Raw genomic sequence first — 27520 nt, 5'->3', positions numbered from 1 at the left:
GGCTAATAAAAAAATATTTTTTTATATTACCTAATATACTTTTTGATTTTTTTATTGATGTATCCATATCAGTAATAAATCACATGAAAAGCAGAGGGCTCAGATTGGACCCTTAAGGAACCCTCGAAGGGGTGAAGTCCTCTTTCGACAATTGGCCGGCATAAGCTACAAAGTGTTTACGATTGCTCAAATAACTCGATCAACCGAGATTCAACAATTTTTTAAATATGACAAACCTTTCCATGTATACGACGTCCAATCGAATTTCCGCATCAATAGATTTTGTCACTGTTTTAGTGAAAGACGAAATGTTTAGTAACAGAAGAACGGGCAAAACGAAACCAATGCTGTTGGTCTAACAAAACATGCTGAAAGAGGTTGAGGGTGTATATATTTTGCAGGAGCTGATCTATAATTCTGTATGTACAATTTGTTACCCATTTTATAAATATTGGTGATGTTTGTGAATTTCCAAAGATCAGGAAATATTTTAGAGGAGCAGCGAGTCTGACTACGCAACCCTTCGAAATTAAATCGGGAGCCAAATCAGGCCCAATCGAACGCCCCAATTTCTTAAAGCCGTTTTTAGGATCTGAGCCCTCAGTTTCTATTTAATGACTTTTAACTTTTATATGAAAAAATACGAATAAATATTGTGATAATAAAGCTATTTATAAGGTATATTTTTTCATAATAATGGGCTTCTTCAACTCATAGAGAATATCTTATATTCTTTAAAAACACCTATTGATATTTAATAATATGTTCTTTAGAGTACTGCCATAAATTTATACGATTGTGGTAGATATACTCCTAATTTTTTAAATAAATTAAAATATCACTATTATCAATATACTATATGTTAAACTCAAATTATTGTGAAATATGTAGCTTTTACACATTGTAGTAAAAATTATACTCTCAACCGCTAATTGAGCACATTTTTCGGTCGGTACATATTTATTGGCTAAAAAAGCTGATTGTCAATATATTAGGTCAATTTCAATATTTATGTTTAATTAAAATATGAATGAAATTTGCTTGGTAGTTCTTTTTTTTGTTTATAACTATATATGTATTTATATTACTACATATATTACCATACTCATTTTCATGTTTGCAATGTAATTAAAATATGAATAAAACATAAATCAGTTAAAAGTGTTTAACTAAAAAATCTTTTACAATTTAAGGGGAAAAAAAATAAATATAAAACAATGAATTGAATGTTGGTTGAGGAATATTGAAGCATTAAAATATGTTTTTCAACCTTTAAAGTAAGATATGCTTTCACATTTTGAGCGTGAGGTTGTTTACGCGAAGTATTTTTATAGTATTTTCTGGTAATAAAATGACAGTCGGTATTTGTAGGCTATGTAGTTTTAAAAAATATATAAAATGTGTATTATATATTATTTTTATAGTCTTATTTTGGATGACTTGCAGTTTATAAAAAAAAATAGTATTATTTTTTTGTAGTAAAAAGCGCTATTTCTAGTGTAATAAATATCGGTCTGAAGGTCGCAATGACACCAAGCCTTAAATTGGCGTATTTAACACTAGATTTTAATGCCCTGTTCTCTTCTGTAATTATTTAAATATTTATCCGTTTAATCGGAAAATACAATAAGAGCTACTTAATTAAATATTAATAGAAGAAATTTATTGTCTTAGCTTATGAGAGTTAAAATGCTCGATAAATGAAAATGAAAATTAGCAAAAATAAAACATAAGCAATTTTGATTTTTATTCAGAATAAAAAATAGCTTTACCATAGCATCATAGTAATAGTATATTATGAAATTCTAACGATTGATACTTATGCATACACCTGTCTTACAATACTGAATAAGCTAAACATATTTCAGAACTGTAAAGGGCTTGCAAATATTTATATTTAATTATTTAATAAATACAAGTTGTAACCCACAAAAATTATAGCCAAGTGTGAAATAGCACTAGTAATATTACATATATTTTTTAACTGTCTGGCAAAATAAAGTCATACAAATTATTTTCGATACTTTTTTTTGTAACTATAAAATATGATTAGTTAGACTTTAAACATAAATCTAGAGCTAGACTAAAAGGTAACGTAAGTAGATGTACGCTACGTGAATAGAATGCATGATAAAAAAAAGTGTTTACTCACTTTGTGCGACTAGAGTGATCTCCACCACGTCCGTGCCATAGTCGTTGGTCGCCGAGCAGTTGTAAGAGCCAAAATGCTTGGATTGGCTCTCCCTGATGATGAGGGTCGACCTGACGCCCTCGGGTAGCACGTCCTCCAATATGGAGAAGTCCTGTAGTGCAAAAGGTGTAAAATCAGAGATAAACTAGACGCTGTGTTTAACTTTTGAATGTGTTCGCCGGACTCGAGGTTAGACGAGGGGTTAAATTATGGAGCAACTTTAATTATGCACGTAGCGATGCTTCTCCTTTTTGCTGCGAGAAATAATTCGAAGCCGAAAGTGCTTAATGGACGCTAAAAACACTATGCAAAGCACACATACACACACACACAAAGCATATAAACACATTTGAACACGTCGAGCTGAAAGCGCAGAGATGTCGGAGTTTAATTCTCGAGTGTGCAATAAACTATCGTAATGCTTGAATTAGGACTCCTCAAAGGCGCTGGGTGATGTTAACGTACTTTTGAGAAAGATATGATTATGTTACATAAATAAAAACAGCAAAGAAGTTAATATATATCCTTAATTCTTTCAAAAATATCTGTGAATATATATCATGTTTCATAAGTCACTCCTTTATCAAATATTAAATTATATTGTACGATAAAGATGGTTTATGTATATAAATTGTATATGACATGACATTTAATATATTACTTAATTAAAAAAAGCCTTACCTGATCTTGTGGAGTTATAGGTCTTCCTCGGATCAGCCAAATGACCCTAGGTCTCGGAACAGCGATCGCCAAGCATTGAACTTTGGCTGGTGCTCCGGCCGCTCCAGTTTGAGCTCTCCTCGATACGACAGCCGGTGGTCCTGGTGGTTATTAAAAAGTTTTTAAGCCTCCCCGACGCTAATCATAGAGTCGTGGCATTATATATTCTCACCTCTCAAATACACCGTCGCCTCGGCCTCGATTTCGGGAAACCCTTGAACCGACGCCTTGCAAATGTATTTGCCCGACGTCGAAGAGTCAACAGTCAAAGTGAGATTCGGCGTTCTTCCGACAACCTGGAAAAGTTGAATAAGTTTCAAACAACGACGTCTCTCTTGAAAATAATAATTTAAAAGTCAAAGTGCGTAAAGACGCGGAAAATGGACGCGTCCGACGCCCTTCGACGGATAATGGATAACTTTTTGATTTTGTTCGTGGGGTGTAATGTATAAAAATATGTTCATTAACTTTCGACTAAGTTATATTGTTTACCCGATTGTGGAGACTTTTCGCTTTATATTCTGAAGGTTCCAACACTTTTTTATTATTAAATAATAAATGAACCACAATTTTTTACAGGTCTCTAATTTAATAACAATATTTCATACAGAATATTGTCTTGAAATAATAAAACAATAGGTGAAAATTGTATGTTGTTTTAACAGTAAAAATAAAACAATTTTATATATTGAAAATTTATAATTAAAAAATCATCTAAAACACTATAAAGTTAGTTTAATATATTTATTAAAATTATAGTATATATTTGGTAAATATAAGTTTACTTAATGAAATGACATATTTACGTTTACGTTTAACAATTTATTTAGTTGATTCTACACATTATATTATTATAGAATACTAATATTTAAAAGTAGTTCATCAATATTTTAAATTAATAATTTGTTATAAATTTATTTGTGTATTTTAAATAAAATAAAAATAATGTGTAAGAGACACACATAACTATTTATTAATTTATATTACTCTAAATACAGGTTTTTACTAATTGTGTATTTCACAATAGCACATGATAGTAATTACTAAAAAAAGAATTATATTATATGGTTAATAAAAATTGCTATGATTTGTAATATAATTAATTTGGTAAAAATTATTTGCCACAAAGATTTATTTGCTTAATAATAATGTAAAATTATAAAATAAAATATATAAAAATAAAAAAATCTACTTAATTATGATGAAATCAATATAAAAATTTTAGCTTATCAATTGTATGGATTGAAATGTTTATTCATACATATAAGGGTAATATTATTTTAATTATTTTTTTATTTCCTATATAAACAAATTTCTATTTTATAATTTATGCCCTATAGTATCTGTATCAATGTCACTATTTGAGAAGGTTTTTTTTATTGAAAATATATTTTACATCATATATAAATAATTAATATAATAGATAAGAAAATATTATTTTTAGTACCTAAGATCATAAAGTATTTTTTTAAAAGCCTAAGATTACCGATATTAGTAATATAATATGGCAATACAAAAATTATTGAATGGTATTCGGTTACGAATTATTACAAAAATATTAAAAAAAAACATGTCTTCCATATTAAAAAATAAAAACTTGCAATGAGTCTGTAGTTTTGAATATAAATAAATATTTAAAATATATATAATATAAAAAAAACCTAATCATAAATTTGCGCACAATTTCTTTATAATATATATTTTACCAAATTTTCGTAACATGATTTTAAGCATCATAGAAATTATTTTTTTTGTACTGTATATTAGAAATGATATAAAATTCAATACTATATTTAAAAATAATCAAGATAAGACATACTGGTCTATCACAGTTAAGATTTTTATTGAAAAAATTCCCATAATATTATGTATAGCATACAGATCTCCAAATAGTAATCCGAATATATTCATAGAATTTATAAATAATATTGCAGAATGGAGTTTTGATCAAATTTTGGATACTGTTTTAATTGGAGATTGGAATTTTAATTGGAACAAATGTGAAGATTTTTACACAGCAAAATTAGAAAAAATATCAAATATATTTGGTTTAAGACAATGTGTCAAAGAAAATACAAGGACTAATAATAGATCGAGCACATTAATAGATTTAGTATTTACCAACAACAAAAAAATTTATTGTGAAGTAAAATCAACTCCAAGAATAACTGACCATTCAATTGTATATATTTATATAGAAAAACATAATGAACTTAAGTTTAAAAAAACAAAAAAAATTGATATAATTAAAAAAATTAATTTTAATAAATTAAGATTAGAATTACAAAAATGTGACTGGAATGTAGATAATATGGATGTTAATAGGATATGGAACAAAATTTATAAGAATATAGTAGATTGTAAAACAAAAAGTCAATATAATTTTAAAAAGGAATATCGTTACAACCCAAAACCGTGGTTTAATGATGATGTTAAAAATGCTATAAAGAAAAGAGATGAGTCATACAACATTTTTCAAATATTAAAAACAGAACAAATAGAATATAAAGTCTTTAATGAAAAATGGAAAACATACACACAATGTAGAAATATGGCAGTCAAAGTATTAAGAATGGCTAAAAAGAAATGGTATGAAAAATTGATAGATGAAATACAAAATGATCCAAATAAGATGTGGAAATCAATAAAACAATTAATTAATCCAACTCAGAAAAACGACATAATAAAAATGGAAATTAATGGAAATATATATCAAGATCCTTATATAATGGCAGAAAAGATGAATACATATTACATTGAGAGCATAGAAGAAATTGTAAATTCAATACCAAGGATTAGTAATTTAGTACAATATAATAATAAAACATTAATTGTAAAATTTAGTAAATTTAAATCAGTATCATTAGATGAAATTCATAACATAATATGTAAATTTAAAAAAGGAACTAGTACTGATGAACTAGATATAAATATAATTAAAGAAACATGGGAAATAATAGGAACTAAATTAAATTATTTAATAAATAAAGCACTCTCATTAGGAGAAATGCCTGAAAATTTAAAGATTGCTACTATTGTACCTATACCTAAAATAAAAAATAGTAAAAAAGTTGAAGAAATGAGACCAATCAACATGCTACCGTGTATAGAAAAAATAATAGAAGAAGTAGTAATCAAACAATTAAAGGAATTTATTACTTCTCAAAACATAATATGTGAACAACAATCGGGATTCAGAGAAAAGCATTCCACTGAAACTGCATTACAAGTAGTGATAAATGATTGGCTGTTGGCTAAGGATACAAACAAAATCATTGGAGCAGTTTTCTTGGATTTCAAGAGAGCCTTCGAAACAATAGACAGAGAAATAATGTTGAAGAAATTGGAGAGTATAGGTATAAGTGATATAGTTTTGAGATGGTTTAATAATTACTTATATAAAAGAAAACAAAAAGTTAAGATAAATAATGTATGTTCTGAAGAGAGGTTAGTGTATTATGGAGTACCACAAGGGTCTAAATTGGGACCATTGTTGTTTGTTTTATATATAAATGATATAGTTAATAACGTAAGAAAATGTAAAGTTCATCTATTTGCGGATGACACATTGATCTATTGCATGGGTGATAACATTGAAGAAGTTGTGAGTAATTTGAATGATGAATTAGGTGTGTTAGAGATATGGTTAAAGAATAATGTACTTAAATTAAATGAGAATAAAACTAAATGTATGTTTATTAATTATAAAAATGTGTTAGATGATAGTACCAAAATAGTAATAAATAACTCTAATATAGAAATAGTGGATAATATAAAATATTTAGGAGTAATTGTTGATACAAAATTAAACTTTAAAGAACATTGTAATTACATATTAAAAAAATTAGTAGAAAAATAGGTTTATTATCTAGATTAAGAAATATATTAAGTATAAATACAAAAAAATTAATTTACAATAGTATAATATTGCCCCATTTTAATTATTGTGCAACACTATTAAATATGTTGAATAAATTAGATAAACAAATGTTGCAAAAATTACAAAATAGGGCAATGAGAGTAATCTTAAATAAAAATAGATTAACTAATTGTAAAAGTATGATTGATAGATTAGAATGGTTGAATGTTCAAGAAATATTGAGTATGAATGTTTTAGTATTTATATATAAGTTAGAAAATAATATGTTACCACACTATTTTAATAAGTATTTAATAAGAAATAAAGATGTACATAAATATAATACTAGAAATAGAGAAAATTTAAAGATAATTAAGTATAAGAAAACGAGTACGGCTAGGGGAATTATGTACGGAGGTTTTAATTTATATAATAGTCTTCCAAGAGAAATCCGAAACAGCAAAAATATAACGGGTTTTATAAATGGAATAAAAAAACACCTTCGTACATATAGAAATAAAATATTATAGTATTAAGTCTTTATTATTGTATATTTTTTCTTTCTGTTATGTATTTTTTATATATTTTTATATATGTTTACTAAATTTGTTAGATGTAAAGATTAGCTATTAAGCTAAATAAATTAATAAAATAAATAAATAAATAAAATAAATAAATACTTCTATGCTTACGTTTTATAAGATTGTATCTAAATAATAATAGTTTTATACCTTATATGACTCTTTTCAGTATAAAAATAATATTTTTTTCTATAACTGACTTGAATTAAGACTTAGCTGGATTTTTTTAATATGAGAAGATTAAAAAAATAAATAAATATATTTATTTAAAAATATAGTAAATGTTATATTTATAAACAGAATTTTATATTGTATTTGTTATTAAAACATAATTTGCGTTTTTGATATTTTGAAGTAAGTATTGAAAGGAAATATTGTATCTTTATTAATTTCTTATTACCACTGGTTTAATATAAGTATGACTGTACTTTACTGAGTTGTCTAGTTTTTATTTTTTGGTCAAATGATAAGAGTCAAAATCATATCATATTATAAAAATTATATAGTGCATTTACTAAAAATCTTATTTAATTGTTAACTATCAATTAATGTATTTTTATTTTATATTGATATCGAATCTCTGGTTATAAAAATCGTTAGGTGTAATTGGGTTAACAGGTCATGAAATTATATTCAGCAATGTGAAAATAATAAACTCATAAGAAACATATAAATAAGCTGTCTTTCTAATTACAATCTACGTTAAAAATCGCGATCTTTCGTTATAAAATATTAATCCGATGTTAAAATTGTGTAATCATTTTTCAAATGTTGTTATCAAAAGACTGAACTATATGTTATCGTGATTATTTGTCAAAATTTTAATACGTTATATTTATAATCATATTTTGGTTATAAAAAATATTTATTCACAGTATTTTTATTATTCTAAAGTAATATTGGATTGTTATCAAAATAAACGATAGAAAATTGTTTAATATATGCATTTTCAGGCAGTAATTTATTATGACTGAATTTTCTGGCATTCATATTTTAGTCGATAGAGCTTAATCAAAATCATAACATAAATAATAAATATATATAAGTTAATTTTCTGAAAATTATTTTTACTGTATTTTCTATCAATATATAGGTTCTTTATTATTATTTTCTTTTATATTTATTACGAATATTTATTAATTGAAACCATCCTGGTTAATTTTATACATAAAATTGCAGCTCTGTACAATTAATAATTATCATAATAATAAATAAGCTGCCTTTCCAATAATAATCTTAACTACTCCAAAATCACGAGCGTTCGTTAAAAATGATTGATTAGATGCTAAAAATGTCTGATCATTTGCCTATATACAAAATACTGAAAAATCTGTTATGCTGCAATAAAATAGCTAAATACATACATTTATTATATTTAATCTGAGAAATTTATTTGTTTGATATTAAAAAAATATAATTTTAAATTTTGTTAAATTCTGTATTAAAAATAGCATTCACTGTTATATTAAAAAAAATATGTATGATACAATTGTGTACACAAGAATTTCGACTTTTAAGGTATATTTACCTTTTAAAATAATTGGCAAATATATGTCGCGTAATATTATCATTGCTAATAAAAATTATTATCATTCTTTATAAAAATAAATTATTATTATAAAAATAAAATAATAAAATATTAAAAATATTAAAAATTATTATTATTAAAATATTAGGAATTATCATTCTTTATAAAAATAAAATTAATATCATTCTTTATAAAAATATTTTTATTAGTCTCACATATTATTTTCGATAAAATTTATATTAAATTTAAAACACATTTTTTTTAATATATAAAAGATATTCTATATCAGCTGAAGTTGCTCATTTTTTGCAGCTTTTAATACTCAATACTTATAATTAATAATCACGATATTTATATTTGAGATTAGAAAAACCTGATACGATTGTTCGGAATTCACTAATTTTGCTCTCTTGGAGACTTTTGATCTCCTGGATAGAAATTAAAAACAAGATGGTCCATATGAGCATTGTTATGATTGTCTTGAATTATACTTATATAATGTTCTCACAGACACGTTAGATATAACACTTGTATTCTTGTCTATGTTAGTTACTGTTTTTGAACATATACTAATATAATGTGCTTACAAGGCGAACTATTATTTTTTTATTATGTAATTTTAATTTAATTAATTGCCCATTTAAGGATGAAATCATCGAAGTGTCTTGCAAAATTACATAATTAAATACTGCATACGGGTAAAATCATAACCAAAGCCTTAGTGGGAACGCTTACAGACAATTTTTCACACACAAGAATTTAACTGCCCCGCATAACCATAAAAGTTCAGTTATCATTGGTATTGCACATCTGAATGTGTGGATGAGGCAGTGGCATATTTGCAAGCACTTTTCGCAACTCGGGCCCGCATTAGTGCTGCAAAGTTTTCGACGATAAATTGGGAGCAACGAGAAAGAAGTAACTGGACCCAAACAGTCTCGGGGACAGGGTAGACCTTCGTAAACCTTTATTAGGCGCAGAATTTCCCGGAGGCCGGTAACACTTTAGTTTAACGTTTGCCGTTATTGCCGGACCGGGGTCGCATCAAAAATAATAATGCGATTATAACCGATCGTTCGGCGGGTGTTATATTACGAGATTAGTTAGATTCGCGCGACGCGAATTTGCTGACAGGCTTAATCCACTGCCGTTGTGATTACTGCCATTCAAATACAAAAATTGTATTTTTAACTGTCACATTCATACACAACAAATGCATTTTATCATATATCATAGATAGAAATTTCATTGTAATAAATTATTGCATTAACTCTGACCAAAGATATTCTAAAAGTATAATAATTCGCAACAATTACGATGCACGATTTTTATATTTAAAGTTGTATTAAATCCAAGAAATATCAATGTTGTATTTTTAACCTATATTTAATTATACATACATTGCCAATTGTAATGTAAATAACAGATTGTAATATTAAAAAATATTTCGTAAAATTTTATGTTGAAAGTGAATTCCGCACGGGCTTACCTCGAGTAATAAAAGTGATTGTTTTACACTCGTAAAATGTTAATATCTGCCTTTTGTGAGTGCTCAAACTAGTCGTGTGTATCTAGTGACCACTTTCTGGGGAGTATTGTATCGGGTTGAGGATATTATGCTTTCCAGGAAGTCTATTTTAACCTCGCAGAAATGCGTTCCATGCTCATTTAGGATCAGTGTCAAAGAAAGGATGAGCACTTGAAAGACTTTCTTTGTAATCGCCTTACCCTTAATTGTGCATCTTGCTATACATCCTGGATTTGGGTTTGGGGTTGTACCTTATCTATTATTAATTGAGTGCTGCTTTGATAATCCCTGTACTATGCGAACGGATTTATACATGTAAGTACATACCTACAGTCAAACACGCTGTATACAAATTTTTGATATTGTACATGTAGCGTACGTATATATAATATGTATATTTAATAACTTCCTTTAATAGAATATGTAATCAATTTTGTAAAGTTCAGTGGTATAGTATTATACACCCATACCTCGATATACGGCCGCTCTTTATACGGCCTTTCGCTATAACGGCCCTCTTCAATTAAGACACGTTTTCGATTTACGGCCTAAAATGTTTCGCTATAACGACAAAAAAACTTTTTTTCGATGTCGATTTTTTTAAAAATTTAAAAATAGATTTAATTTGCATAATTTTAAAATGAAAGGTGAAGCAGCTAGAGCCGATGAGGCCGCATCTAAGGAATATCCCAACATTTTAAAGGGAATTATTGAAAGAGGTGATCATAAACCTGAACAAGTGTTTAACATAGACGAAATAGGGCTTTATTGGAAGCGAATGCCTGATTGCACGTACATTTAAAAAACCGAAAAATCTGCGCCTGGTTATAAGGTGTCTAAAGAACGATTCATTTTGCTACTTGGTGCAAATGCCGCGTTGATTTTAAGCAAAAACCACTTTTAATATATTTGTCCGAAAATCCAAGGCCTCTTAAAGGATTAAATAAAAATCAATTACCCGTCATATAGAGATCCAACAAGAAAGCTTGGATGACTAAAGCTACTTTAGAGGATTGGTTCAAAAATCACTTTTGCACAGAAGTGAAAAAATATTTGCGAGACAATAATTTAAGCAACAAGGCTTTGCTAATTTTGGATAATGCACCAGGGCATCCTACTAATTTATCCGAACTATCTGAAGATGTCATGATTGAGTACCTTCCGAAAAATACAACAGCTCTGATCCAACCAATGGATCAGGGTGCAATAGCCACTTTTAAGGCATATTACCTACGCCAAACTTTCCGACAACTTATAAGAGAAACCGATGGTAAATCTTCAATTAAAACATTTTGGAAAAACTATAACATCAAGGATGCTGTTGACAGCATCAGTGAATCATGGAAGGAATTAAAATTAACAACAATGAACCATGTTTAGAAAAAAATATGGCCAGAATGTGTAAAAATTACTGATGCAGAAGTTAATTGCCTTCTTGAAATTAGGCAAAACATTTTGGATCTAGCACATGATCTCGGCTTTGAAGGTTTGAACGAGCGTTATGTGCTTGATCTACTTGAAGCTGATAGGGAACCCCTTTCATATAAGGAACTCATTCAGTTGCAAGCAGAACCGGCATTTGATGAAGAGACAGAGCCTGTTCTATTCAAACTGCTAACATCAAAAAAGTCGTCAAAAGCTTTTTCCTATTTCGAACAAGGAATAAACATCCTCCTTGAAAACGACCCTGACGTCGAACGTAGTGCCAAACTTTCTCGAGGAATTAACTCAGCCATTAGCTGTTATAAATCACTGAAGAACGAAATGGACAAGACGGCAAGACAAACAACATTGGACAATTTTTTTAAGCCAGGCCCATAAATGATGGCGACAGTGATATGCAGGTTACCATTTCTTCATCGTCTTCAGATTAAAGCCATTTTAAAAAAAAATATGTATGTATACATACACATATTTTATGTAACATGAAGTTGTTTCATTTTTGACTATGAATTATTGTTGGTTTTTGGAGTCTGTTATTATTTTATATACAAATGTATGTACTTGTTATGTATGTATTTTTAATTTAAATGAAATAAAAAGATAAAATGCATTTTAAATGATAAACCATGTTACATATTTAACAAATTTGGAAATATTGGATGCATCTTTATTATAGTTTTAGTAAAATTGAATTAATTAGCGATTATACACGGCATATATTATGATCTGCGAGTATACGAATTTAAATGCTCCGCTCGTGATTTTGGAACATAAAGATGAACACGAAATAAACATTCATCTATAAAGTTCATTCTATGCAAGACTTTGTATCTTATATATTTTTAGAAAAGATTATGAGCCAGGATCAAAATATTGTGGAATTTCCACAAATCAATGTATTCAAAATAATTGAGACCTAGTCATTTTTTATGAATTAAGACATGATCTTCATTGAGAGATTTTTTGAAATTAGAAAACATCTACTTGATTGCCTGTATTGAGATGTTTCGTCACAAAATTGAAAGAAAAATAAAAACAAATTCGTTGCTGCTGATCTTGATATACGAAAACCATGCTGTTTGAGCAATCTAATATTTTTCGATAAGGTTTGAGGCATACTTTTGAAGAATGTTTTAGAATACTTGAGCTGATGCTGATAAAATCAACAGTGACTTTTAATTCTTTATGATTGATTTGTTTTTTTTTATATATGGGAGTCACTTTTGTAATTTTTCGTTCCTCGGTAAAACTTTATTAATAATACAAAAAATATATATGAAAAATGTTTGACGTTCACCAGCATTCTTCATTAGCAATTTGTGTCATATTCATCGCGTTATTAATTAAGGTAAGTTTAATTTATTTTTACGATAGCAGGAATATCTTATTTTACGATTCGTTTAAATCATAATTTTAGTTTGTTATACTATTTTATATACATTAGCTCCAGCCGATCTTTATTAATCCGGATTAACACATTCTCGCATATCGAGCTTACACCGTATCCAACACGCACACACTCGCAAACATAAATACAAACACAACAACGTGTACCTATGCGCGGGTATGGGATTATGTGGTATCTTCACGCTATCTTTCCGTCGACAGTGTCAACTGGCCGGCTGTGTCCGGCAGTTAGGAGCTTTTACGACCGATAAAGCCCCCGTAACGACTAGCCGCCGCGGCACCGACGCGGGGCCTTTGTACCGGACGGGGGCCTTTGGGCTCTCCCGGGGACCCGCATTACTGCGAATTTTTACGACCCTCAGACCCTCGACGGTGTCCATTTTCGGCGGCAGTAAGTACCGCGAGATGGTCTCGAGGACCGCACGCAAGTCTTTCTGTTCTCAAAAAATATTGTCGTCAGATTTATGAGCTTTCTTTTTGGCGTGTTCCCACTGTCGCTATTACAAATTATTAAGCGGCACGCACGATTATGTCGCCGGAACTTACACAAAAACCACTTGTTTATTAGCAGACGTGTGAAAATGTTTTCGGATTATTTTTGTATGGGTTGGTGTAATGCGCTAACAAATTGAATATAAATCCTTTTATTTACAAAAAAAAACACTCTTAAATTATCACTATTGATGCGAACGACGAAAGCCTTAGAAAAAAATACATTTTCTAATAAAGACTTGGCCCTATTATGGGGAACCCCAATCTTAAAAAATCGTTAAAATATAAATAAAAATCTGATTATTTAAAGTGTTTTTGATATTTAGTACGCCACCTTTAGCTTTAATTACATCTACAAACCTTTTTGGCATACTGTCATTAATTACATTAATGACCTGAAGGTGAACGAAGACAATTTTCTCCATTCCATCTTCAATTTTCTCGCAGTTTTAAATATTCAATCGTGTTAGGAAATCTTTCCTGTTAGTTTTGCCCATAAATTCTTTATAGAATTTAGGTATGGTGACTGTGTAGGCTATTCTAAAAGCGTCAAACTATTTGACGCAAACCAGCCCCTACTTTTTAGCGAAGTATGTCATGGAGCGTTTTCTTGTTAGTATTGGATGGTAGCGTGGTCTGTGCTTAAAAATATTTTCTAGTAGGAATCCTTTAATGTAGATTTCAATCTATCGATTCATACTATCTTCGCAAGTATACAGGATTCCTACCGCTGCTGCTGCCATGCAACCCCAGACCACAACGCTTCCGCCACAATACTTGACTTTGGGTACTACACAATCAGCAATATATTCTTCTTTGATTCTTCGACGCACATGTACTAGACCAGGGGTCACCATTTTTAAATTGTTCAAAACATAATGATTATTTTTAAAATTCTTGCTTTAGAAATTTTTGAATAAATTACGTTTTTAATATTTTTTGTTCTTATATTTAGCAATTTTAGCTTAAAATTAATTTAAAGTTGGATTTATCGAACCAAATCACTTTCACCCAATCCTTTGAAGTCCAATCTCGGTATTTTCGGGCCCACTCTAACCTTCGAGTTTTATTTATTTATAAAAGCCGTGTTCGAGCTTTAAATCTTCAAGTCCACAAAATTGTTCGTAAAATATATATGGCTAAAAAGGGACTTGTGAACCATCATTTAATCTTCATTATGAAGTTTTCTCTTGTTTTTTTTAGTTCTTGGCTTTGATTTGTAGGAAATACTTTCATTGCATCGTTTCAAAGCATTTTAGACAGCGTGTCGTAAACAATTATTATGTTTATAGTTCATGCGAATGCAATAAAATTATATTTGCGCGTTTTTTAACATTTTTTTAATGTTTATGTAATATTAAAAATAAATTATTTCATAAAAAAAATATAACTACATAACGTAACTGAACAATTAGACCTGCAATCCCTTTTTAAAAATCAAGTGAGCATTAAAAACCACAAATTACTTTGTATAGCTCTCAGAATTACGGCTAAAACTACCTGCCTAAATATTTCGGCCAGGCTATGCACTTGTAAAGAGTTACACAACATTTTAAGGGTACCCCATTATTATGGCATACATAGCACATGTATTTATTTTTATTTAAAATTCAACGGCGACAGAAAATTTTAATAAAAAATAGAATCAGTTACTACTGAATTAAGACACACGGAAGTTTATTTGAATTTGCAGCAAGTACAACTAAGCAACCGCTTCCCTCTTCACGTCAACTCTGGTCTCAATCTTCAGAAATTACTGTATTTTTTGAGACGCAGACAAGTTGGCAAGAACATAATATATTTATCATAATTTAATATATTTAACTTTACACAGGGACGTCATATTGGGAGAAAGAAAGGAGCAGATTTTCCACCTTAAATTTTACCTAGATTAGTATTAAACAGATAAATATTGTGTTACAAAATTAAAATAAAATTAAATAATGTCATGTATGGTGACATCGATTAATTGTGAGCTGTAATATTAGTTTGTAAGTAGTAAACTAAAAGTTATTGATTTACTGACTTTGATTTAAGTCTGGGGTTTAACTGCTTAACTTAGAAGTCATTGACTTTGTTAATATTGTTGTAACACATTGAGCTCATGTAATTTATTACGGTTTGATCTGTTTTTTAAATATGTTTAAATATGTTTTGAACTTTGGGCTAAAAAAGCAATTGTCAAAAATAAAATATTATTAATTAGTAAATTGTAATTAAATGTATATACAATAACTACAATTTTAGTGTTTGCTTCTTTATCGGATTTGTAAATAAATATATAGCAAAGCAATTTTTTTTAAATCAAACAATGAAAAATATAAAAATTTATCAAATATTATTTTTTTTTTCTATTTTATGATTGGTTCATTATATGCGTACCATCATTAGTTGAATTATTACGCTCGTTAGCAAAGCGTTATTACTAATCAAGATTTTGGTTTAGTGCCATAGATACTATTTTTGACGGAAATGGCGATTGCGTGTCGCCTATCGTTGTCGTCGTATTATTAGATGCAATTAAGAGACCAAAATTAAACGTGAAACTTATATTTATAATTAAATATATCTTTGCTTTTTTATTAATTGTGGATTTAAATATAGCCCGTTTATGATTCCTTTTTTATGATACCATTCGCAGAATTATTTAGATGAATACGAACACACAGGTGATATTTTTCTCTGTTAAAAATATAAAAACGTAATCGCTTGAAATTACTCCCCGGATAACAATTTTAGAGCGAACCGGTTAATGGTCCATTTTTCAAAGCATAAATGTTTCAAGTGCTGTTGTAATTTGGAATTGGAATAACGTTTGCCGGCGTTGATTGTACTTGTGCGGTGAACAATTTTTCTCTCGGAAGCGAATTTTTAATGCATTTCACGCGAAAGCAAAATTGAGAAATTTCATTTTTTTCCACAGCTTTTTCAATAAATAACGCAACAAAAAAGTAACCAAGCATTCGATTGCTTCTGTGTAATAAAAAAAAATAGAGGTGAATAAAGGTTACGCGATTTAAATGGAATGTTCCATTTTAATTTAATTTCTAGCAGAATTTTAATAGAGTCTAGTAATTTCAATGGTACTCACACTCCATCTGTCTTGGTCCTCGTGCAACCAAATAATCTGGGGCTGCGGATTTCCTTCTACGTCACATGTCAAAGTAGCCGCAGCATCCAGATCGGATTCAACGTCGCTGGGTCTCGTGCGGAAACTGGGTCCGTCTATGAAAGATACAAGATAAACAATAAATAACAATAAGAGTTTTATGTACCGTGGACGAAGAGAAAAGTGCTAATGTTTTATAGGATGAATGGTCTTTAAGCAAAGATGCTCAGCCATTAAGTCTTGCGCGAGGTGGAAAAACTTTGCGTTGAGATATTAAAACAAACAAGAAAGTATGATGTACTCGGTTTTAAAGTTAAACCTAAGATATTTACACGATACAGTACATAAAAAGTAAAAGAAGAACAACTTTTACATAGAGTCTACAATTACTACTCAAAGCATTAAGAGCACTCGAATAAAACTTAAATGAAATGTTTTTCTTGCTTAATAACTGATTCACAAGATATACATAATTTAAAAAATCTTGAACCTCTGCCATCTTTAGAATTCTTAATTCAAATAAAATTCGTTTCTCTTGATAATATCAAAAATTAAAATAAAATATATTTTATTTAAATATCAGTAAATCTTTAAAAATATTTTTTAGTTCCATCTTTTAATATTTGATAACCGGTATAGCACGCTTTCAATTAAGCTATACTATTATTTTTACTAACAACTAATGGTTCATAGAATATCAGTATTAAAAATATTATTAGTTATTCTATATATTTATTTGGCATGAAAACGTTTGACTTAAAAAATGTTTTTATATTATATTTAAGAGCTTTTATATTTTAACTTTCGATAAAAGTCAAGTTGAGTTACATATATATTTTTTAAAAGCTTATACATTTTATTTTCAGAAATAAAAATATCAATTGACTGTTTTTGCCTTTGAAGCTACACACAATAAACTGAACTAAAAACTACAAATACTTCTTTTATTTATAAAAAATATTTTTCTTAACAACTATTTTATCTGTATATTGACATATGTATGTCTTAAAATATGCTTGAATATAAAATTGTATATAAATAAATGAAAAAAGGGGTGTCTAAATTTACATTTAGATATATTCTAAGAAGTCACAATATCCTTTCTTGATAATTTCATGCAAGGTTATGAGCCCAAAAATAAACATTGTATACATATTCTTTGAAAATTAAATGATCGTTTTATTATATTGGCAACCAAAAAAGTCGTAAATTCACGAGAAAGTGTATATTTATGTTTAAGGTAATATCGCTTTTTTTACGAACAGAAAGTAATTATAGAATAAAAAAATATTTAATAATCAAACCACCCTATTTTATTAGTAAATAAATACAATTTATACTCACATGCAACATCTAGCGTTTCTGAATCTTCGCTCCTGCCAACTGCGTTGTGTGCTTCGCACCTTACTATTGAGTTATGGAGCTCCCTCGTGACGTTATGTATAATCTATAAATATAAGAAAAAAATGATATGAAAAAAGGATGTCAAAATACGCTGACTGCAATCAATCCAGTGTTTCTAGGTTAACTGCAAAGGTTCCTTTTTACACTATAGCGCGTCGCAAACGTTTTCTTCGCCAATTTTTCCAAGCCCCAGATTCAATTTCTACCTCCCTGATTACTCTTCCATGACGTGGTTCATTCATAGGAATCTTTGCTATTTGGAAAATTCGACATGGTCAGCATCAAAAATCAGATCGCTTTCGTTTGGACCGTCATATAGACCGTTTGGACACCTTATGTTGGGCTGACTCTTCATATACATATGTCTACCTACACATATTCTTATAATATTAAATATTATTTTAGCTTTTATTAAGAATATAAATACACGTTTATTTTAAATAGTCAGGGATTGACATTATTTCAACAGAACTGCTGCTGAGGTATGGCGACTCTAAATTTCGCTTAAATACAATATTGGGATAAAATAAAAATTACACTGAAATAATAGTTATTTAATAGTTCATTTAAAATTTGTTGCTGCAGTTATAGAAAATAAACTTATTTCTTTTAAACAGTAAAACAATTTTCTCCTTTACGCAAATTGCGATAAAATTATGTTATTTTTTATTTAATTAAAAAAAGTTTTTTTGATCAATTTGAGCTACTTTTACTATTAACTTTAAATTATTTCAAGGGGTAGTATATTGTGCACTAATTTCGTGCTTAGCTATATTTATACTGCAAGATTAAACTACTGTTTTTTGGCAAAAAAATATATTTTTTTACCATATATACTATAAAATATTTTTAATAAGAATAGTAATTAAGTTTTACTTAAAAAATATTACTTGAACACCGCCATTTTATATGATAAAATATTCATAAAGTTTTGGCTACGCAACGCAAAATTATGTTTTAAAAAATAAACTCAGTATGTCCTATTGTTAAACAAACTTCCTTAAAAACATTTTACATTTAAATTACCACTAACATATAATACCGAGATTCATCTGGCCACGCAACGTATTTATATTTGGATATTTTTACTGAGAAATTACCTTTGAGTATTTTTTTTATCTCTCCATCATCTCGTCTTTTGATTTATGTATAAAAAAATTATGAGAATTATTTATTATATGAATAAAAGTTTCTAAAGAATTATTTTATTTAATAAGTAATGCAATCATTTTATTTTATATTCATAAAAAAATTAAATTGGGCCGTGCAGTGAAAACTAATCGTTTTTTCAATCGTTAATCGAACAGATTTTTAATTGACTTAACTACAAAGTACTTATCTCTTCTAATTTTAATACAATTTTAAGACTACTCATTTTTTCTACTAAGTTTCACAATAAACTAAGCCACGTAACGAGAATATATGTGTTATCACATAATTTAAAAAATAAACAACATCATATTTATAATTTTAATGTATATAATTTTAGCACACTTTTGTAGCAAAAAACAATTATTTTTAGATGCTACTTTACTTTTAAAGAAAATGTATTTTTATGAAAAAAAACTGTTTGAATTGTATATTTTTAATACACCCATAATTTTAATTTTGCGTCAAAGAGTAATCTAAAGCTTTGCGGAAAATAAAAATCGTTTCGTGGAATATGAGTTAAAATCTCTACTCTATATAAATATATGAAATATGTGAGATCTAGCACAAGATTCTTTAAATTTGTATGCTTGTATTACGCAAACTGATTTTTAATTAACGGTAATTATTTATTGTATCATAACAGGCACTACCAGATGCATTACCACGGGGTAACAATTTACACGTACACGTAAGTATTGTAATACACGAGAATAATAATAGGTCTTATGAATATGTAAATATTAACCAACAATGTAGAAAAAAATTGCAAATACGCATTGACCGCGAAAAAGGACTTGTCGCAAAAAGCTTTAAAAGCACAATATGCTATTAAAAGCTAGGTTTTTAAATCTAATTAATTAATTTATAAATATTATACCAGCTAACAAATTTTAAATAAATACGCATTGACCGTAAAAATAGATTACGAAAATTCATATTTAGGAATTATTATTAAAAATTGAGCAATAAAAACGACTAGTATTATATTTATAATTTATGTTAAGTGCAGTATTGCCAAATCTCAACTATTTAAAACTGCAGCGATTACCCGAAATACAATAAATTTAATAATACGCGTTGATAGTAAGTTGAGAAAAATAATCTTCTCCTTATCGACTAGCGTATATATGTAAGTGCACACATAGTGCACAACATACACATTCACAAAAACCTTTATTATAACTTTCACTAGTTACAGCAAAAAGTTCAACTGAACTAGCATCAAGCGGAGCCACGCTAAGCATCAATTGATACGCAGCCGCTTCCCTCTTCACGCTAATCATGATTCAGCTACGATCCGCAGATAAGGCAATGAGAACGTCACGTAATAATAGTAATTCATATTTATTAATTAATAATTTATGAACGAAATAACTTTGCCTTCTATATTAAAATAAGCTCTGACCGCTACGTCAAGATAAATGAATAAATATCAGCGTACTTTTTATGTTAAAAAAATATTTCTGGTGTAGAAATATAACACACAGCTCTATGACTATTAAAACTAATTATAAAGAAAAGTCTATGTATTATATATAAATGTTATTTATGTACAATTTTTCCCTCAATATAATTCATACGCACTTCTGTCATGTCTTCAGAAATAATTATGGTTCGAGTAATTCACAAAGTGAAACTATAGCACAATTTATTTTCGCTTTAGTTCTCAAAAAACTAACAGAGGGCACAAGTCTAAATTTAGCATTAATAGATTTTGTGATATCACAAAAACAAGGTGTACCATAATAATCTAATCTAGATTTTATGCAACATATATTTTATTTAAAGAATTGCCTGTTTAATATTAATATATCCTTGTTTTGAAAATATGAATTTTACTGTATTAATTTTTAATTTATTGCTGAGAATATATTTTAATATTTAGTTATTGTCAATATATACACATTGGTTGATACTGTATTAATAAGCCCCAGGGCGGCTTATCACAATACATTGTTGTTATTATATATATCCTACATCCATCTACGCAATTCTGGCGCGCGAGAGTTACGGGATAATGTCGTTATATAAATTTAGTTAGCGCCACAAAGGTACACAGTTTAAACCAATTACAAACGCAGCGCGTCGGATTTTACAGTAGAATAATGTCGGTCAGAATTATTATTTGATTCAATACAACATAACACGTACAGTGTATAACGGGGCGCCAGGCAAAAATGAGCCAAAGCGTCCATAAATGCGGCACACAATTAGGCCATTCACATGTTAATTTTAAACCAACCCCTTTTGCCTACCCCGTGGCACAACAACCCCGTCGCACGCCCAGCGGGAGCTCGTTATGAGCTAATTGTGAAATTGGCATAGAAGCAATTTCAGCGCACATGACTTTTTACCCGAACGTAAATAACGAACGTAGAATAAAATAAGGTATTAGGATTCGACATAAAAAAGTAAACGTTTCAATGAAACAAGTTGGGTTTAGGTTCATATGAAAAACAAGTCAAGACTTCATTGCTTTATCTTGTAATTTTATTTTTTTACGTGCGTTGTGTTTAAAGCAAACTATTTGCTTTGTTTTTTGATAGATCTTGTGTTTTATAAAATAATATATTACATCAGCAATTTTATTTCTAAAATTATTTTTAGCTAACAACTCATCAAAGTATATTATAAAAAAATGATTGATTTGGATATATTATAAAATATTTTTCAGGCCCTAGATTTTTAAAAGATAAATGTGTATTTTCTCTAATCATAAATTAAAATGTAATTAAATTTGATTTTGTTAAATGTTTTTTAAAAAACTACTTGAAAAAAGTGAAAATAAAATTGTGACATTGGGTTAATATTTTTTGTGAATATTTATAAAAGATTATAAATAGACATCTGTACTTTGGTTGAATAATTAAGTCTTAAAATTAAAGAAATTAAATAAATAATAATAAAGGATCAAAGATTAAAGAAAGCGCTAGGATATGACCTCATTACAGGGTAATTACTAAAATAAATGTCAGAGAAAGCTCATTACATATATAATATATTTAATACCATACAAAGAGTAGCACACTACCAATGGTAAGTTGCAGAAATATTATTGACACCAATACCGAGAAAGTATACCGATAATCCAGAATCCTAAAGACATAGACCAATCAGCCTGCTTTCAATCTTATCTTGAAAAACTGCTCCTCTAAAGACTTTAGTCAATATTAAATGATAAAAATCTTATTCTTAAACATTAAATTGGATTTATAAAAAAATCACAGATTCGATAATAAAATATCTGAAGACTGGAGAAAAAACGATATTGTTCTGCAGCACCAGAGAGATGTGTCATAGAATGTAGAGCACTTATAACTAACGCCCCATGGTATGTACTTAATGAGGTCATACGTCAAGACCTCAGTATCAGATTCGTAAAGGGAAAAATATGCAGTCATAAAAAAATAAGTGTACCGACTAAAATATTTTCAAGACTTTCTTAACAGGTAAAATTCATAAGAATGCTAAAAAAAGTTAAACAAATATCATGGGAAAAATTAAATGGGTCTTTTCCACACAAGCCAGATTTATATGTCATAGAGTCTGGTGATTGTTTAGTATTTTGATTGTATTTAGATATGTTGTATCCTGTTTTATACACAGAATAATCGACATTTAAAACGTATTTTTATGATGAGGTGTTAAATATAAATTCCTTACAATGACATAAGTGTTTATCAAAAGATAACTTTAAACATAAAATATTAATTAAAATGCTTTGGAATGTAGTCCGAAACTTTAATAGTATTTTTTCATATTCTCAATCATTATCTCTTGAAAGTTTTTTATTAAGAGGCAATCGTAATAACTATATTATAAATCTGATAATTTTTACTGACTGAAACTGTTTTTCTTTGCAGCAAAATTTCTAGCACGTGGATAAATTGTCTATCACGACAATTATAAATCTATACATTTCTTCCTTAAATCTTACGGTCAATATCTCCGTAATTAATTTAATTGGAATTCGCTAATGCCTAATTCCACGACATAATGACATAATGAATTTAGGAAAAACAAGTCACTAATCTATAGGGTATATTTAGAGAAAAATCTATACTAATTGTTTCATTCTAATTTCATTCGAGATAGCATAAATCAATATTTTATAAATATTTGAAAAAACCTTCATATAGTTGAAAATCAGACAAATAATTAAAAATATTCTAATACTCATTTAAGATTTGGGAAACCTAGGGGCGTGATTTCGACCAGTGAGGCTCAAGGTGGAATCTGGTTAGAATTTTATAACATTATTTACATATGTTGCGACAGACGATAAATGACGAGATGTGGTGGAGAAGCTGGCGCAATGATGATGTCCGTGAAAGGTCCTCAAAGATGGCGCATGGCAGTGAGTGTACAGCGGAAATTGATCTCTCTCTGTTACGGTAGTACTCGTATGGAGTACCTCTCGCGGGCAACAGGCGTCTACTGGTCTCTTCAAGTAGCTGCTGGTGACTGCTTTTTTCTCATCGGAGTCAAGGCTTAAGTATCCAGGGACTCAAAGCTTGCCGATCAATCGCAATTATGCAACAATTATCCAGCCAATCGCTGCAGTCGCTTCTTAGAATGGCGAAAAAGGTATACGCCTTTAGAAAACGACGCTCGCTGATGGGCATTGTCCAAGGTCGTATTTAATTGCAACGGGAATTTGAGGATCCGATGATCTATTATATTCGTGACCGTTTCGCAGCAAGGAAATATTCTCTCAATGACTGAGAATATTTACAGTAAGAAAAAAACTCGTGTTATTTATATGGTCCTGTGTGGTTCAAAATCTTTTACGCTATTGTGTTGTTTTCTTGTTGATGGATGATCATTTTGGTTACAGTAAATTAATGCAAGTTTTAAAACAAAAAAATTTGAGAGTTCGATACACTCAAATACTCGATTGAGAACCCTAGTTCTGGATCTAGTACACTGCTATGAGGTACTTAAAATTTATTTGGACAGACGGAAGTTTTAAATATATTTTAAGTATAAAAAAAATAGTCTTTTTTTTATACTTAAAATATATTTACATATGTAGCTATAAATATTTTTTTCTCATAATTAAAAGTTAAGTATTTCGCTAAATATTAGAAAAAAATAAGTATTATAAGATAATACATGTAAATAAATATTGTTTCTTAGACTTTTAAATTTAATATAAATAATAGAGTTTTACTTTATTTATTATTAAATATTGCCAAATTTTCTTTTTAATTATATTGGTTATATATTTTTTTTACAAAGGCTAAAAAACAGTTCAGATTGCAAAGCTAATTGTGAAATGTAATATATACATCATAAATGTTTTATTGATATAATTATATACCATGAAATTCAATATTTGATTGCTTTTGCGATTTAAAATATATGCTTCAAATATTATGAAATAAATAAATAAACTGAAATTAAGTTGTATTGGAACGTATAAATATACTTCTTCATAAAAATTATACATAAAATAATAAGAACTTTCATTTTATATTGAATTTCTTCATAATAATAAAGTTATATTTTTGAGATAAATATTACTACTTCCAAGAATAATGTCTATAAGATCTGGTTATTATTATTTCTACGAAAACTACAAAGATATACTATAATAAATTAAATATAGAATTATTAAGTTTTAATTATACATATACAAAATATTGTAGTATAAATTCATATTTTGTCATGTAGAAGTCTTGATTAAGTCCTTCGAGTTTAATGTTTAAATTTGTATTCTCGTTATGCATAACTACTTGTTGTGTCGTAAAACGTTCCCAGTTAAAAATGCATTAGTGTGTTGTATGTAAAAATAAATACGAGTGATAGTGGTTAATGACCAACGAGTTTTACCGCAGCTTGGCTCTATCGCCTCGAAAGAAATTATTTCGACGTTTCAAGTGGCGAGCTGTACTCATTTCGTCCCTCAGGACAGTGAATGCCACTCTTGGACAAATAAGGACGAAGTTATTTGCCTCGTCTCCCCTCGGTATTTTTTATTCAGAGGGGTTATTATTTTTGCACGGATTTTTCGATTAAATTATTTAACTTGATAAATTTGCACATTAATAATTAGTATATTGAAATTTATAGCTTTCATTAAATTCGTGCATAATTCCATAGTATGCTATATGTAAAATAGTTCATTCATATCTAAGTTCTAGGAAATATATTAATGCTAATAGGATCTTGATTTATTACATTATATATAATTTACTTAATATATTTAAATTTATATAAAACATACACCACAATATCGTATCAGCTTGTTGTTAATTTTCTTGAAAGCTTGAAATTCAATTACGCCAAATTTCAATAATACATTTTTACATGCCTATTGAAACTGGTCGTTATTTTCAAAGAGGCATAGCGTATTCGATTTAATGAATAAATATTTCCAACGCGTGTATATAAATATTATATTAAGCATTATATATATATATATGTATTTGTATATACGTACATATTTTGTTGAATGGTTTCCAGGTATTGGCTCGTCGTTGAGATACCAATAATATTTCACATCGTTCGGATTAGCTTCTACGTTGCATTCTATAAAATAAATACAAAATAAAATACACACAAATATGAAATATACATTTAAGAATCATTATAAAAATAAAATACCTAATTGTAATTGGATTCCTTCTTTTGCTCTTCCGCCTATTTTGGAGTTGAATGGAACTTTCAGAGACACTACTGGTGCATGTCGTACCTATAATAAATCAAACGTATATTTAAAATATTTATAATAACACATTTATTATTCTTAGTATGTTATTTTTTTTTAAATATACATTTAAGTACTATAATACAACTTTCTTTATAATACTTATACTTAAACTTTAGAAGAGGAGCTAAATATGATACTTAAGTAATGAAATCAAAAACTGCAAGGTAATATTTTAACGTTAGATGTTTTCAATTATTATATTAATATACATATAATCCACTTCATAACGGCGTAAGATAATTTTTTTATAATAAGCTTACGAATCATTTTGACTACATAATGTATTTATTTTATAATCAGGGCTTTTTTAAATCAAAAAAGAGTGTCGTATCTTTTTTGTTAAATATAATTTATAGCACCTATGCCACAAAGCGCATAAAAAAGTAAAGATTTATTTATATTGAAATTTATTGCTATGGAAGTATTGGTCAAACTGTATTAAAACCAAATTTTGGTCAATAGGAAGGCGCAAAAACAATTATCACTACGCTCGGTAACGAGCGTTCCCACTGCGACGGCGATGGCACGATTTTATTGCTTTTGACGTGGATTTTTGACTTCTGAGAAGGGATAATTGTTTTTTGCGCTCTCCTATTGGTCAAAATTTGGTTTAAATGTTCTTCATTTGATTCTCACTCATTGAAAATCGTAAATTAAATTGTACCTCCTTATCTTTCCATAATTTTTATCCATACATTTCATAGCTTTTTATCACATCGATATTTCCATATTTTTTGTCGTTGTTTTTTAGTGGGAGAAGTAACCAATTTTTTTTAAATTTTATAAATTGGGCTTAAAATTTTATACAGTCGACCTCTCTATAGCGTAGAGATTGAGCCTTCGTTATAGGAATACTACGTTATAGAGTATTTTGTGAATTTACAGAAATCAGCAAATCAAATTTTTTTTTCTATTTTTATGTATTAAATGACCTTGTATTTAGTTTTTAAACCAGAGCACGTGCCCTATGTTCTTATTGCGACACGCGCGCAAAGAATGTCCTTGATTTTGCGAGTGCCAGGGGAGTCAAATGCAACATTTTTTTTTTAAATACCTACAATGAATAAATAATAAATTAAAAATAATGACATTAAATTTAGGTAAAAATAAAGAAATAAAATGTTACGTAGATTGTCAACTGCGTAACATTTTATTAAAAATATGGTGAAAAAAAGCGCCGGAACACCGTTCCACTGCGTTACATGACAAAAAAGCCCTGTTTATAATATATAGAAATAGTGTTTAGCATATTTTTAAGCTAAATATGATGAAAATGTCATTTATATTATATAATAATATTTCTGCGTACTATTCGTTTAAATGTTCATTGTTTGTTTTAAATCCCGTTTTTGTATGAGCATATGTATTGCAGAAAATCAGTTCATAAAAAT

At 28.4% G+C, this 27520-nt stretch overlaps 1 protein-coding gene across 6 annotated transcripts in view; it reads right to left on the bottom strand.

The window, feature by feature from the left end:
• LOC148234949 (irregular chiasm C-roughest protein-like) overlaps positions 1–27520 on the bottom strand; it is a 306152-nt gene that overhangs the window by 11238 nt on the left and 267394 nt on the right. For all 6 annotated transcript variants that reach the window (XM_088186132.1, XM_088186136.1, XM_088186138.1 and 3 more), the window contains 7 exons: positions 26024–26111; positions 25860–25948; positions 18203–18305; positions 16841–16974; positions 3084–3207; positions 2873–3012; positions 2153–2303 (listed from right to left, as the gene is read on the bottom strand). In XM_088186132.1, coding sequence (XP_088042258.1) covers positions 2153–2303; positions 2873–3012; positions 3084–3207; positions 16841–16974; positions 18203–18305; positions 25860–25948; positions 26024–26111 — 829 coding nt within the window. The remainder of the gene's footprint in view (positions 1–2152; positions 2304–2872; positions 3013–3083; positions 3208–16840; positions 16975–18202; positions 18306–25859; positions 25949–26023; positions 26112–27520) is intronic.

This window comes from Plectrocnemia conspersa, unplaced genomic scaffold (assembly GCF_051122295.1).
Source record: "Plectrocnemia conspersa isolate PC_06_02 unplaced genomic scaffold, ASM5112229v1 ptg000005l, whole genome shotgun sequence".
Lineage (NCBI taxonomy): Eukaryota > Metazoa > Arthropoda > Insecta > Trichoptera > Polycentropodidae > Plectrocnemia > Plectrocnemia conspersa.
This window is presented reverse-complemented; position numbering and strand designations above follow the sequence as displayed.